This window comes from Trichoderma citrinoviride, assembly GCF_003025115.1.
Source record: "Trichoderma citrinoviride strain TUCIM 6016 unplaced genomic scaffold BBK36scaffold_6, whole genome shotgun sequence".
NCBI lineage: Eukaryota > Fungi > Ascomycota > Sordariomycetes > Hypocreales > Hypocreaceae > Trichoderma > Trichoderma citrinoviride.
In genome coordinates, this window is record NW_020194714.1 from 1,493,866 (window position 1) to 1,508,224 (window position 14,359).

Genomic DNA, 14,359 nt, shown 5'->3' on the forward strand with positions numbered 1-14,359 from the left:
CTCGAGCCCCCTCGACCGCAGGCCAGCCGCGGCCTCGTCGAGATCCCCCTCGGCCAGCGCCCCCAGCGTGAGGGATCTGAAGAAGCGCTTCGATCAGAACGGCGGACCCAACTCCATCCCAAGAGCTCCTCCGCGCCAGCCTGCACCGGTAGCCCGGGTCAGCAAGCAAGATTCCAGCAAGCCCAAGCCCAAGCCCAAGCCCAGCCTGTCGGGCCCTTCGTCCACGCACCCAAGCTCTCGCCCGGCGGTCCCCGCTTCGAAGCAATCTCGGTCCTCGTCGTCCAACTCAGCCTCGACCTCCAAGTCGACCTCGACCCCGACCCCGTCAGCCCGCTCGCAAAAGTCGCGGCAGGTTGAGCGCGAGCAGGCGGCGGGAAGTTCGCGGTCGTTTGCAAACCGCATTGGGAATCATCAGCCTGAGACATCCACTAACGGGAACTCAACCGCCTCCAGCTCTATGACACCACGCCCACACAATTCCCCACCCTCAGCCTCCCAGCCGTCGCCGCCATCTCCAAAGTCTAATCCCCAGTTCCCGGGCCTTCTGTTTGGCGAAATTCCCCCGGGCCAGCACGACGGTGTCGCTCCAGGCTTTGGCATCGACAACATCCGCCCGCGACGAACGTCCGAATCCAACGTGCACGGCCTCGTGGGGCGTCAACGCAGCCTCTCCGACCTCGAAGCCGAGCCCGCGTCCCCGTCCAGCTGGTACAGGGACCTCCACATGTCCCGAGGGAGCACGCCGAAAACCCACGCGCGATCTCGTAGCGATCTCTCGGCGCTGAAGCCCATCCTGACCACCCTCAGACCCAAATCGCCTGCGCCTCCTGCATCGACCTCGGCATCGACTACAAAAGCAAAGGCAAAATCACCAACGGTAGCTGCTATTGCGGCAGCCACGGTAACGGCCACGGCTGTCGCAGCAGAGGCCGCCGCCGCCGCCCCTGCGCCGCCGCACGCGTCGTCAGCAGCTCCCAGCTCGAAACTACCAGTTTCCATCAGCCGGAGGCTTGCGAGCCCTTCCAACTCCAGTCCCACCTCGTCGCGATCGAACTCGCCCTCTACGCTTCGGAGACCGCCGGCCAATGGTCGCAGCAGCAGCAGACAGGCCAACCCAATCGCCTCCACGACTCGAGCGAAAACGCCCACGCAGACGGCTCGAAAACAGCCTCCCCAGGGGCTTGTGACACCGAGTAATAGCAACAACCGGCTCCAAGCGTACGTGTCCACCGCGCCGCCCAAGCTTTCACCGCCATTAAGGAGCTCTCGACCACGACAGCCAGTCTCCGTAGCGACAACAGCAAGCTCCCGGATGAAGGAGGCGGCGGCCAAGGCGAAGCCCCCTGCACGGCCAAATGCACGGGACGCCCCTTCTTCGTCGAAGGCGTACGATCCGGCGAAGCGTAAGATCATAGTTGGACCTATAGATTTCGAACAGCGTCGAGAACACATCCGACTGGCATACACCAAGACCATTCGCGAAAGCCAGGCCTTTGAGGTGCGCCAAAGAGCGGTGGAGAGGAGGCGGAAGCAGATGGAGGAGGCCGACACGAAAGCCGCGGCCACCGAGTCTACAGATACAAATAATACAGCTACCGGTCCATCTACATCTACGGATTCACCGACCACGGTGATTGCTGGAGACGACGAGGCGACGAATAAGGGGGCCCCGGACGGCCGTGCACGAGGAGTAATTCCAGAGGTAATAGCGGCAGAGACAGGGCTGGCCGAAAGCCCCTCGGCGAAAGAGCCGGCTCAGGTGGAACTCCCAGCTGATCATGGCTCTCGCGCTGCTGTGGAGAACCAGGAAACCCTTCTAGAAGTCCCGACAAATGCAGCCTCGCTCCCGGCAACTAGCAAGGGTGATGATTCGCCGACGCTGGGCATCCCCGGGGGCTTCCCTGAGCCCTCACCGTCCTCCACCGCAGCCAGACAGCAGAGGCCTCTGTCGACCATTTCAATCATCTCAGCCACGTCTGCTGTTACGGAGTTTGATACAGAGCCCCAGGCGGAGCTTGCCGACCTGGCTATGTCCGATCGGCCGCTCAGCCCCCAGATCATAGTGCCGACGAGGGAGCGCTCTCAGTACCGCAGCCCCTTTGAGGACGACGACTTTCCATCATCGCCTCCTCGGCCGCGTCCTGCGGCCCATCAAATCAGTCAAGATCGCCACCACATCGACCAGCCGCTCATCCCTGACGCTTATTACGACAATGAGCATCGGGAGGACTCCTTTGAGCCCCATGCCCAGCAAGATTACCAAACCATTGTGACGATTCTCCCGCAGCCCTCACGCGAGCCCCCTGCTGCCGAAGAGACTGCGCAGGTGGCGTCTTTTCCCCGACTGGACATTCAAGATGAATCTGACTGCCACTCGGATCTAGAAAGCGTTCCGGCAATGGCTCGTCGCATGCGTAGTGATATCGACGATGCCGCCACTGATGCCTGCACCGAAGAGACAGACGATCGCGATGGAATGGATGGTGAGCGATCCCCGTACCGCTACGGCGGCACTATCTCGTCGAACAGGGCCTCGACATGTGCATCATCGGACATAGAAACGTTTGACGACCTCTTGTACCCTTCGCATGACGAGCAGCAGGATGCGGGCCCACCAAACAGACTACTGGCGCCGCCTTCCATCTCTCGGGCCGACAGATCAAGCCACCAGTCCGCATGGACGAATGTCTCCGTCGATAGCATTGCACGCTCCGAGGCTTCGGACTCTCCAGTTCTGCGAGCGAACTCGTGGAAAATGTCTGGTTCGTCCGGGCGTGACGACTCTTCCCTCAGAAGCCTCCCCTATAGCGGAGTCGGCGTTCGCCCTTCTGTCGACTCGACGCGGTCGTCGATCCAGCTTGGCCAGCAACTTCCGGAGCTTGACACCGGCGAAGGCTTCTCCATCCCTTACCTCTCTGCAGAGGCAACCTCTGACTTTTCCTATCTCTCCTCCCCGAAACACGAGCCACAACCTCACTCGCGCTCTGGACGGAACTCGGCCATCGACTCGCAAACGTCAAGTGTGTTTTATGACCAGTCTCAATATGGCAGCACCTTGGTCAACTCTGATCGCGGCAGTGGAGAATATGTCTCCCACCACTCGGAAACGCCTCTGTCGATGATGGATATGACGTCGATGGAGACTATGGATCGGTACTTTGATGGACGCCCCCAGGTGGACAGCGATGCCAAGTCATTCATCCAGGAATCCGAGGGCTTGAGCAGCGAAGAGCGTCATCGCCTGATCCAGAGGCGCAATGTTATCAAGGAGCTCGTTGACACCGAAGCAATCTTTGTAAGAGATATGAACATTGTGGAGGAGATTTACAAGGGGACCGCAGAAGCGTGCCCTAAGCTGGATGCCAAGATTGTCAAGCTCATTTTCAGAAACAGCGACGAGATCATTGAGTTCCATACCTCATTCCTCGTCCTGCTCAAAGAGGCGGTGGCCAGCATTTACGTACCGAAAGGCGGCCGGTCTCTCGTCGCGAGGGAAGACTCGGTCTACTCGGACCAAAGCCAGACTTCCATCGTGGACCTGAGCGATGCCAAGGACCGGGAGACGTCGCTTGGCCCAACGTTCCAAGCCAACATGGAGAAGATGAAGCTGGCCCACGAGGGCTTCCTGAGAAACAGCGACCAAGCGGCAAAGAAACTGATCCAGATCCAGCAGGACCCGACGGTTCAGATATGGCTGAACGAGTGTAACGAGGTAGCCAAGGACCTGACGGCTGCTTGGGACCTGGATTCCCTCCTCATCAAACCGATGCAGCGAATCACAAAGTATCCGAACCTGATCATGACGCTCCTTCAGCACACACCCCAGGATCACCCCGATCGGGAAGCCCTCGTGGTGGCCAAAGACGCCCTAGAAGAGGCTATTATCGAGATCAACAAGACGAAGAAGAACTTTGAGCTGGTCGGACAGATCGTCGGTAGAAAACGTAAGGAGTCCGACGTGAAGGCTGGACTGGCTCGTGCCTTTGGCAAGAAGGTGGACAAGCTGCAAGGCGGGACGCGGCCGCCGGAGGATCCCGAGTATCTCAAGCTGGAGGAAAGATTCAGCGACGATTATCTGCGGCTACAGGTTGTCTTGCGGGACGTCGAGTTCTATACCAGGCAGGTTTCATCGTATGTGCACGAGTTCTTGCAATACCTATCAGCCATCGAGCTGGTCATGCGCCTCCAACCTGGCAGCTTCCCCGAGCTCGAGAGCAAGTGGGTGCGGTTCAATATCTCGATCCGCGACATTGAGAAGGTAGCGCTCGAGCAGCATGTAGGTTTTCCACTCCCTCTTGGTCTTGCATGTATTCCGCGAGAGATATCACTGACATTGTATTGCACCAGCTGTCACAAATTCGAAAGCATGTCATTGAGCCTTTCGAGCAGGTCATCAAGTCTTACGGGAACCCCTCGTTGGCTATGAAGAAGAGACAGAAGCGCCGAGTCGTGTGGGAGCGCGCAGAGCAGCTGAAGAAGGCCGGCAAGAGCGTCGACCCCAAGCTTAAGGAGCTTGTTGAGCAGTATGAGGCTCTCAACGATACGCTAATCAAGGAGCTTCCCAAGCTTTCGGCACTGACGGAGAAGGTGGGAAACATCTGCCTTGGCAACCTCATCAACATCCAGGCCAACTGGTACTTTATCTGGAGGGAAAAGATGAGGGCCGTGCTGCCGGACTCGCCCGTGATGCCCGAAATAGAGGAAATCGTGGCAACTTTCCAGAGAGATTTCCCCTATGCAAACGAGATGATGGCCAGCATCAGCATCATCAACCCGGCCTACCGCGGAAGGACATCGCAATCGACGAACCACGGAGACGACGCCAGCCTGCCCAGAACTAGGGGCCGAACCTCCGAGTCAGTGGATAGAGGATGGAGCCAATCTTTCAACGGCGAAGGAGCGCCAAGTTTACCGCCTCCCGACTTTGGCAAACGGCATAGCGGCTCGTTTACGCTCTCCCCCATCAGCGCAGGCCCGTCCTCTGGCTTCGGGACATCAGCTCCCAGTCCTCACCAGTACTACTACCGAGACTTTTATGCCGGCCTGTCAAGCAACCAGGCGGGAATGACATCCCCCAGATCGGCCGAGGTGCCGGCAACCTCTCGATCGCTCGGAGGCACGCGGCCGAGTACGGGCAAAAGCTACGACTCTTCCGCAGTCTCAATGCCTAGACAGAGCACGGAGTCGGCACCTCACATCCGACGAGACTCGGGCAACGCGTACTATTCCAGCTACCACCAGCACGACAGCCGTAGATTCTCGAATCTATTCCACTCTGCCCTCCCTCTGCCGGACGGCCCCGAGGAAAGTCAGCGGTCTTCTAGAGCATCGTCGCGCGAGCGAGCGCATGCTTCTGACGGATACAATATCCTATGGCTGGCGGCGTCGCTCTTTGAGTTTAACATCTCGACAACCAAGCACGAGGCCGGCTATCCTTATCTGACGTATCAGGCCGGCGAGGTATGTTTTCCAATATCCCACAACGCACCGTCGACAGCGAAACCAGATATGCTAATCAAGAGGACTTGACAGATATTTGACGTGATTGCCGAGAAAGGCGAGCTTTGGCTTGCAAAGAACCAAGACGACCCCACGGACCAGGTGGGCTGGATCTGGTCCAAACATTTTGCCAAATTGGCCGACTCATAGAAGAAGGCGTAACTGAGATCTTTTGACCACGGCGTTGGGGCGAGGCAGAAAAAACAACCCAAACGAAGCGACAAATTTTGCCTTTTTTTCATTTTACACTATTACAGTCATGGAAACCGGGATCGCATCGAGGAGATGCACGTGTACACAATAACCAGGGCATCGAGGAGGGACAGGCAAGCAGCCAGGCGTTTCTATTCTTTTTCATGTATTCCCGTCCTCTTTTCGTTTTATTTTGTTTCACGAAGCCCTTTGTCTTACGTACTCTTCTTGTCTCTTTCTCATGATTGCATCCCGTTGTCTTGCATTTCAAGACGTACGACAGCTGCAGGCTTGATGCTCAGCTCGGCGCTGTTCGCGTGCCAACTTGTCTTGCAAGCTCTCGGGTTCTCCTGCGATGAAGCTTGTGCCAGAGGATGCATTGTTTGGAAGAAGACTTCGACTGTGGCTCTTTCAGCAGGCGAGATTTTAGTTATTCTGTTGTCATTTTTTGGCCGTCGATTTGTCTTGTCGGATTTACAAGGCGTTGGGCAACGAGGCCCGGTGTAAGGCGTGAGAGAGAGCAAGCGGCTTAATGGAAGAGATGCGACATCTGTAGGGGTTGAACATGTCCTACCATATCAAAGCAGGAAGTAGACAGATCTGAGCCGAAAGATACCATGACATGATTTTATTTTCTATGGAAATGAAGGCTTGGTAGTGATTGCTTGTAGAACATGACGACGTGCTTTGACCGGTTGGCAGCTGGCGAAGGAGAGCATACGAAAATATAAAAGTGTTTACAAATACTTGCCAGTCTGCAGAGGTGAGCCAGAAGCAGAGCAGGACGAGACTGAAAGACTTGAGACTTGAAACTCGATTGGATCTGTGTCACGAGGCTTTCCCAGAAGAGGGAGGGGGAGAAATTGGTGCAAATACGAGGAAAGCTGTGAGACCGCCAAGGCATTTTGCAGTCTAGAACGAGAGATTGTGAGAGCGAAACTCGGTCCTGGGGTCTGGGGGCCTGTCTCACAGGGGGAAGGTCCCTAATAATAGGTGCTGTAGCGTCAAGGGAACATGGGGGTTGGGTTAGAAAAGGACGCGACAGAGTAATACGAGTACGGAGCAGATAATAAGCGGGAGATTGACGACCCCCCTTTAACGCTCAGGCACGCAGAGTGTGAGATTGGGTGAGTGAGAAGAGGGAACAAAGGGGAAGAAGACACGAAACAGCATACAACACAAAACACCAAGAAAATTGAGAGGGGTTTGAGTTGACGATAGCAATGTCTTTATAGCGAATGCCATTTTCACGAGGGATTTTTATTTGTAAAGCGAGAGTTATTCTGATTTCCAATTGGTGGTGAAAAGGGGATCATAGAGAAGAGGTCAGAGTAGCAGAGGGAAAGAGTCGCCCGCAATGGCGGCTTCCTTGGTCGGACGGGCGTCGATTCGGGGAGGTTCGGAGACGGTGCAGATGGTGCTCTTGACGTTTTGCACGATTGGGATTACGTGAGTCTTTTCTCTCTCTCTCTCTTTCTTCTACATCTTCTTTTCTCGCCATTCTGTATCAAGAGGACGGGATGAAGGCACCTGGGGATGAGAGATGATCAAATGCGCTCTGGTTGCTGACGCGTCTTTTGACAGGTTTACATGGGGCATTGAAATGACGTGTGAGTTTGTCCCCTCAAGCCTTCAGTTGAGATCAATTGATGTGATTCAGTGGTCTCAGCCATCATGGCGATGACGTCCAGGCGAGGGCACAACCAACACCAGCTAACTCGCAACAGACTGCACGCCCTACCTCCTCAACCTGGGCCTCACCAAGAGCAACACCTCCCTCGTCTGGATCGCCGGCCCGCTGTCCGGCCTCATCGTGCAGCCCATCGTCGGCGTCGTCGCGGACGAGAGCACGTCGCGCTGGGGTCGCCGCCGCCCGCTGATGCTGGTCGGCGCCGTCATCGTGTCGGCGAGCCTGCTGGTGCTGGGCTTCACGCGCGAGATCGTGGCGGCGCTGGGCGGCGGCGATGGCAAGGATGCCGCGACGATGAGGGCGACGATTGTGCTGGCTGTGGCGGCGATTTACGCGGTGGACTTTGCCATCAACGCGAGTATGTCTTGTGTTCCAAACTGCTTGGGGTTTTCAAGAGGATTCTGGCTGACTTGTGATACTGCTGCTCGGTTCCAGTCATGTCGTGCGCGAGGAGTCTTGTCGTTGATACGCTGCCTATCGAGAAGCAGCAGACGGGAGCCGCTTGGGGTGAGTAGCTGACAAGACCGATCCTCTCCCTATGCGATATCCGACTGACGCCTCCTCTCCTTTTCCTTTCCCTTTCTCAGGCAGCCGGATGAATGCCATCGGCCACATGATCGGATACGGCGCCGGGTCCATTGACCTCGTCCGCCTCCTGGGCCCCGGCTTCGGCGACACGCAGTTCAAGCAGCTGACCGTCATCGCCGCCATGGCCATCCTCGGCACCACGGCGGTGACGTGCTGGGCCGTGACGGAGCGTGTCCTGGTGGCCAGCAAGGGCCCGACCAAGAAGCACAGCGACGACAGCCCCTTCAGCGTCCTGCGCCAGATCCGCTCCACGCTCATGACGCTGCCGCCTCGCGTCCAGGCCATCTGCTGGGCCCAGTTCTGGTCCTGGATCGGCTGGTTCCCCTTTCTCTTCTACAGCACCACCTGGGTAGGCGAGACGTACTTTCGCTATGACCTCCCGCCCGGCGCCGCAAAGTCGGCGGACACGCTGGGAGACATTGGACGCATTGGCAGTGCGGCCCTGATGCTGTACTCGACCGTCAGCTTCGTCGGTGCCTTTTTGCTGCCCATGGTGATTCGTTCGCCTGCTGATGACAGCTACACGCACCGTCCGCCGCGGGCCATGGCCGGCTTCCTCGAGAAGCTCAACAGCGCCAAGCCCGACCTGCTGACGGCCTGGATCTGTGGCCACCTGATGTTTTCAGCATCCATGTTTCTGGCTCCCCTGGCGAGGAGCTTTGTATCGGCCACGTTTCTCATGTGTCTTTGCGGCATGTAAGTCAATCTTTGGAACCAGACTCTTTTGAAGGACACACATATACTTGCACAAATCTCGGCGGGACATATGCTTATCTTCTCTCTTGCAGACCATGGGCCATCGCCATGTGGGCACCGACAGCCTTCCTCGGCATCGAAGTCAACAAGCTCAGCGGCGCACAGGATCCCTCTGTCCTCCCTTCATCGCGTCAATCCTCCCGACCATCGTCTTCGTCATCTTCGTCGTCATCGGGTGAGCTGTCGGGCATCTACTTTGGCATCCTCAACATCTATACTACGCTGCCGCAATTCCTCGGCACCTTCATCTCCACCATCGTCTTTGCGCTGCTCGAGCCCGGCAAGAGCCCCGAGCTGCACGATGCCACCGAGGAGGTTGCCGGCGGCAAGGAGGGCACCAACGCTATTGCGGTGTGTCTGTTCATTGGCGCCCTTAGCACGCTGATTGCAGCTCGGATGACGCACAAGCTGCGGAAGTTGTCATGAGGAAGTCGTTGTACACCTTTGCGTCACTTAGTCTGTGTGTTTTCCACAGTCTAGGCAACAAAAGGATGAAAGCGTGGGAGGCCGTGAGATTTGGTTTTAGTGTTTGGAAGCGTGGAGACAGGGTGATGCGAATGTACTTGTTTTCTGGAGATATCCTGTTGTTTATAGCCCGGTGTTTCTGTTTCCTATTTACCTTTGAAAATTCGGAGCATAGAGTATAGAGCTTAGAGAGATATCGGTCACGAATGATATGGGAAGCAATTTGGCTGCAGAAGCTCATTGTAATGACCATGACTTGGACATTCGAGGCAGCTCGTCGAGCAAAGTCAGATGCCAGATTCACGTTGATCCACCATCGCGACGAGCTGTATGGTATGTACACAACGACGTGGCTTCTTGGGGTAAATACACAGAGGAAGATGCACACGCCCAGGAGACTCCTTCTACACTACCTGACACACCGAGGGCAAAAGCCTGCAATGATATCTCTCGACGGCCCACGAAACCCCCATCACCGACCCATACTACCCATCCTCGTACAGAATCACTTCTCCTTCTCCCTCTCGTTCTCAGACACCCGCTCCCACTCGTCCTCGGTACTCACGCTCGACATGCTCTCCGCCAACGACCGCTGCTTCAGCTCCCCCCTCGCCTCCACAGGCTCAGCATCATCCGCCTTGGCCGCCGCCGCAGCGCTCGCGCCCTTCTTGTTCCTCGCACTCGTCCTCCTCGCCGGCACCCTCCCCTCGACCTCCGTATCGCTCGACCCAGAAGCAGAAGAAGAGCCGTCTCCCGCCGCAGCAGCCGCCAACGAAGCCGGCACGCCCAACTTGTGCTTCCTCTGCTGCTGCTTCTCTTCCTCCTGCGCCTGGGCGACGCGGAGCTCCCGCGCGAACCAGTTGACGGACCACCAGAGCCCGCCGCAGAGCACGGACAAGACGACAAAGTGCACGCTGTAGGTGGCGGCGAGGAGGGACAGGAGGACGAGCTGGAGGGCGGCGAAGGTGATGTTTGTGGCCTTGAGGATGGTGGGGGTCGGGCCGGGGGTGAAGATGCCTTCCCAGAGCTCGACGAAGAAGGACGACATTTTTTTGGGGGCCTTTTGTGTCTTGCTGAGCTTTCGTTTTCGGCTTGAGGTTGGTTTGTGTTGGTTTATTCTGGGTGTTTTGTTTGGTTCTGCTACTTGGGTGTTTTTGTTTTGGGGTTTGGTGCTTTGGAGAGGGATGGTGTTATGACGTCGGGAGAAGCTCGGTGTTTTTGGGTTGGATTCTCGCGCTTTGTGGTCGTTGTCGTACTGATGTCTTCGTCTTCGTCTTCGTCTTCGTCGTATTTATCCGTCTGCAATCGGTATCTCGATAGAAGTTGAAAAAAAGGGGAAGCGTAAAATCGAAGAGACAAGACCAAGGGAAGACGGGTCGTTCCAAGCTCGAAGCCCAATATAAATAGGGCAGCCAAGCCAAGCCAAAACAAAACAACACCTTTCAAGCCCAACCTAACAAAACAACGAGAAAAGGAAAAAAAAGTAGAAAAAGATGCCAGCTGGTCCGCTTCAGTATTCCGGCATCTGGCCACGTTTCTCAATCTCAGTTCTCTCTGCTGTCCGTATTTTTAGGCTTCCCTCTTGCGATCAAAGCAAAAGCTGAGAAGCTGTCCAGGAAGAAAAGCCGGCAAGCTTAGGCGCCTGAGGGGCAAACATTGCGGAAACTCGACGCCTTTAGCCTCCTTTTTGCCCAACCAGCTTCCCCCGCATTTCGTGTCATCGCCAAAAAGGCGCTGTCATCACTTGACTTTAACCACGGCTTCCAACTATAGTATAACAAACTTATTATCTATCTACCAAACACCGCTGAGGGTAAAGAAGAGGGCAATCATCGTCATCACACAAGTTCAAAAGCCCGCATCTCACGTGCCAAAAGAAAGAAAACATCCAAACCCCATGCCACTGCTACATATAAAGAGAGGGGGACACAAGGAGACAAGGGGGAAAAGCCAACGAGATAAATCTGCAATGACGTATGGTGAAGGTACATAGCTGCCTAGAAAACAACATGCGATGCAAAGCAACGAGTCACAAAGAATCAAGACATTTTCATCTACGAAGAAAAAAAGTGACAGCGCCAGGCTGCCAACTTGGGTCTATGAATTTTTACCCTGCCTCTTTTCTGCCTGGACTGCTGCTGTGTCACCGCATAGCCTCCCCCCCCCCCCCCCCAAATATATTGCATGTCCTCTCGTGGCCATGTCCTGGATTTAACCCCTTCCCCTCAGTTTACGCACAGTCAACTCACATACACGCAACAAGCCTTTCACGAGCGAAAAACAAAAAAGCAAGCACATTACTCTAAACCTTAACAGAATGGCCAAAAGAAAACGAACGACTGAATGAAAGGAAGATAAAGGAGAAAATGAAATGCCATAAGAAAAAACGCAAAAATAAACTGCCCACTATCAGAGTCGAACTGATCACCTTGTCATGTCAAGTAGTTTACTAGTGACACGCTATACCGCTTAGCCAAGCGGGCTTTAGGAGTTGTTGGGTTTTGACAACTTTAGTACTATATACCAAACACGCACATTGTCCTCATGGTTCGACAACTGTGCTGTCGTGCACCATTTCGCGTTCCTTTATTGTTCATACAGCATCAGTGACTTTTCAGGCCAAACATTCTCAAAAAGACAAGCTGACATTGTAATACAGTACCAAACACAACCAAAGCCGCGTCAAAAGGACCAACCGCAGAATGAAAAATCGGGGCTCCCAAAGAGCCTCATTACAAACCCGCCTCGGATCGGATATACAAACCGGACCAACTTCAAGTCCATTCGCATTTGTAACTTGTTCCAATTTGTAAGACGACTTCTCATTAGTAAAGCATCTCATCAATCAAGCCTCGCAATCGCAATCGAAAAGACCTCCCTGATAGATTGTAGATGGGGGGAAAAAGTGGGAGATGTATGGTAATACTTCTCCGCTTCTGATCGCAATGGCAAATGAGCGAGAGCCCCCTCTCCTGTCACATGTCTGCCGCTTATTCTTCAAGACTATATGATTCTTCACACTCTTTGCGGCTCACCGACGCTGCCTCGAAAGAGCGACGTAACATGCAATCATCCTCACCTTTTCGGTGTCAGCCAATTGTTGCGCACCCCTTTCGCAATTGCCCATGAGAAAGGTGGGGTGAGTCGAACAAAGATACAAAACAGAGACAGAGACGACGTAAGAGGAGAGACCTTTCCCCCGTCTGACCAATGGCAACACAACAGAGAAACAAATGATGCACAAAAGATCATAGAGGCAACGTACTCAGTCCGAAAGCCCTGCAAGGGAGAAACAGACCACTTCTTTTCATCTTCTCCAGCAGCGTGCCCTCCCCCGATGTGACCCGTTCATCAATGCAAGAGGGGGTTTTGTCTTATCTATCGACCGCTCTTGTGACTCGCAAGACGGGCTCTCCCCATACAGAAATGTCGGGGTTTTCGAATGGAGTCGTTCAAGGCTGTGCCAAGCGAAACACGGGCCAAGGGTCGGATCAGAGTTGCCTCACTTCCAGCAGCAAGGCGCCCCTGCTCGGCCCAGCTATATGTTAGCACTTCATAGCTGTAGTTGTACTCCGTGCAACTGATTTTCGTTTAAGGGCGTAGACAATTGGAGTCAAGGAGATGGAAATGCTGGACGCTTTTGCATTCGGCCCTTTGACAAATCGCATCTCGGCCACAGGCGTCAAGGATACTACTGCTACCGCTTGCTCTCTGATACTATCTCCTTCGTCATGGTCTCTCCGCAAACTCCGGCTATAGCCTTGCGCCGAACTGTTAGCTGTTAGCAGTTGTCTGCTGTTCGCACACGCGTGAACGTACGTCGCCGTTTCGTAATCGTCTCCTCTCTCCTGGCTGCAAAGTCCAGGCCCCCAACGTTGTGTGAGTCTTCAGAAACTCGGCCATTTCCTCTTTGGGACGAGCACGAAAACGACGCAGAAGCTTCGTGCCACCCGAGAGCCAGAGCCCGTCTAGCTGCATACAGATAGAGGCAGACGTCTGTGGCGTCCAGGCTCTGCCGCGATCTGAATATTCATCTAAGCGTAAGCCTCGCTTTCTGCACTCACCTCGCTCCGCAGGGCCAAAGATCAGCGCCTGATAGCTGCACGCCCTGCCTCGTGGATCCCCGAAGTCCCTGTCTCCCCTGTCTCAGACCCTTTCTTCTCATCCCCACACATCAACTCGCACATCAACTGGTACTCGTACTTCGTCCTTGTACCTGTAAGCTGCAGAAGCCCTGTTTTCTTCTGTGTTAATTGTGTGCTTTCTTCGTACGAAATCGTCCCCATTCCGCGCCGGTTTGCACATTAAGCTCACCGTTGCGTCCTTGCTGAGTCACTAGATGCTTGTTTCGCAATGCCTCCTCGACAGATCGTACAAGTAACGTTGAGTTTGCGGTCTTTGCCAGACGCCTGAGCACAACCAATGCTCCTAGCCCGGATTCGCGGCAAGTGGCCGTCTCCCGCAAGCCTCGTTGGATCCGCCCTTGCTAAGGCCCAAAGACTAATCGCGATTGTGGGGGACTGCCATCTTCGCGGTAAGGCTATCCAAGCGACGATGGGAATCCTCCCCCCAGACCATCTGAACTGAATCGTGACACCAATTGCCTAGGATGCCAAGTTCCGAGTAGGATGCGATAGCTCGTTCACAGCCACGTGGCTGGAGAGCATTAATGGAGAGCAAAGTTGACGAGCAAAGCAGAAGTTTCTTTTGGCCTACTCCTAAAATAGAGAGGCCGCGTTCTTCGGGGTGGATATGGACTTACCTTGCTCCATGCGTTACAGCGCTTCCGCAGGGGGAGTCATTCGAGCTTTCGAATCTTTCGTTATCCTCGGTAGTGGAGTTGCTTACTCCAGTCGAGGGGGGCCCCCTCTGTCGCCCACATTCCCGAGCCACTACGCAGAGTGTGTGTAGTTGCAGTACGTACTTCTGGAAGCGATTCCGTTCGATGATGGTCGATAAAGGTATGACGTTGCTACCTACGTTCAAAGGGATGATGTGCGATCTGGGTTTGTCAGAAACAAGTCTTGCACTAGCCTCTGATCATCGACAGAGGCGCGTGTAAGCGCCATCTCGTCCAGCGCAGCACAGCTCGCAGGTAGGCGAAGCAATGCAGCCATGCGTAATTGCCCTTGCTTGTCCTCCATAGGAAGAACAAAGCCGGGACGCCAA

General features: G+C 55.0%; 3 protein-coding genes and 1 non-coding gene across 4 annotated transcripts; 2 read left to right on the top strand and 2 right to left on the bottom strand.

Moving 5' to 3' along the window:
• Positions 1–457: 457 nt before the first annotated feature.
• On the top strand, positions 458–5,649 carry BBK36DRAFT_1140864 (hypothetical protein; the record flags this gene model as incomplete). Its single annotated transcript, XM_024893409.1, has 3 exons — positions 458–4,276; positions 4,348–5,460; positions 5,533–5,649. The coding sequence occupies 3 exons, from the start codon at positions 458–460 to the stop codon at positions 5,647–5,649; spliced, it is 5,049 nt and encodes a 1,682-aa protein (XP_024750429.1).
• A 1,399-nt stretch (positions 5,650–7,048) lies between these two features.
• On the top strand, positions 7,049–9,151 carry BBK36DRAFT_51817 (MFS general substrate transporter; the record flags this gene model as incomplete). Its single annotated transcript, XM_024898196.1, has 6 exons — positions 7,049–7,140; positions 7,276–7,301; positions 7,419–7,739; positions 7,817–7,888; positions 7,969–8,665; positions 8,758–9,151. 6 exons carry the CDS (start codon positions 7,049–7,051, stop codon positions 9,149–9,151), a joined length of 1,602 nt encoding a protein of 533 aa, XP_024750430.1.
• A 544-nt stretch (positions 9,152–9,695) lies between these two features.
• On the bottom strand, positions 9,696–10,238 carry BBK36DRAFT_1117768 (Pkr1-domain-containing protein; the record flags this gene model as incomplete). Its single annotated transcript, XM_024890396.1, has 2 exons — positions 9,696–9,912; positions 9,964–10,238. 2 exons carry the CDS (start codon positions 10,236–10,238, stop codon positions 9,696–9,698), a joined length of 492 nt encoding a protein of 163 aa, XP_024750431.1.
• A 1,352-nt stretch (positions 10,239–11,590) lies between these two features.
• BBK36DRAFT_t87 lies at positions 11,591–11,673 on the bottom strand. The gene has a single exon. It is a non-coding gene; the product is annotated as a tRNA-Thr (tRNA).
• Positions 11,674–14,359: the final 2,686 nt, after the last annotated feature.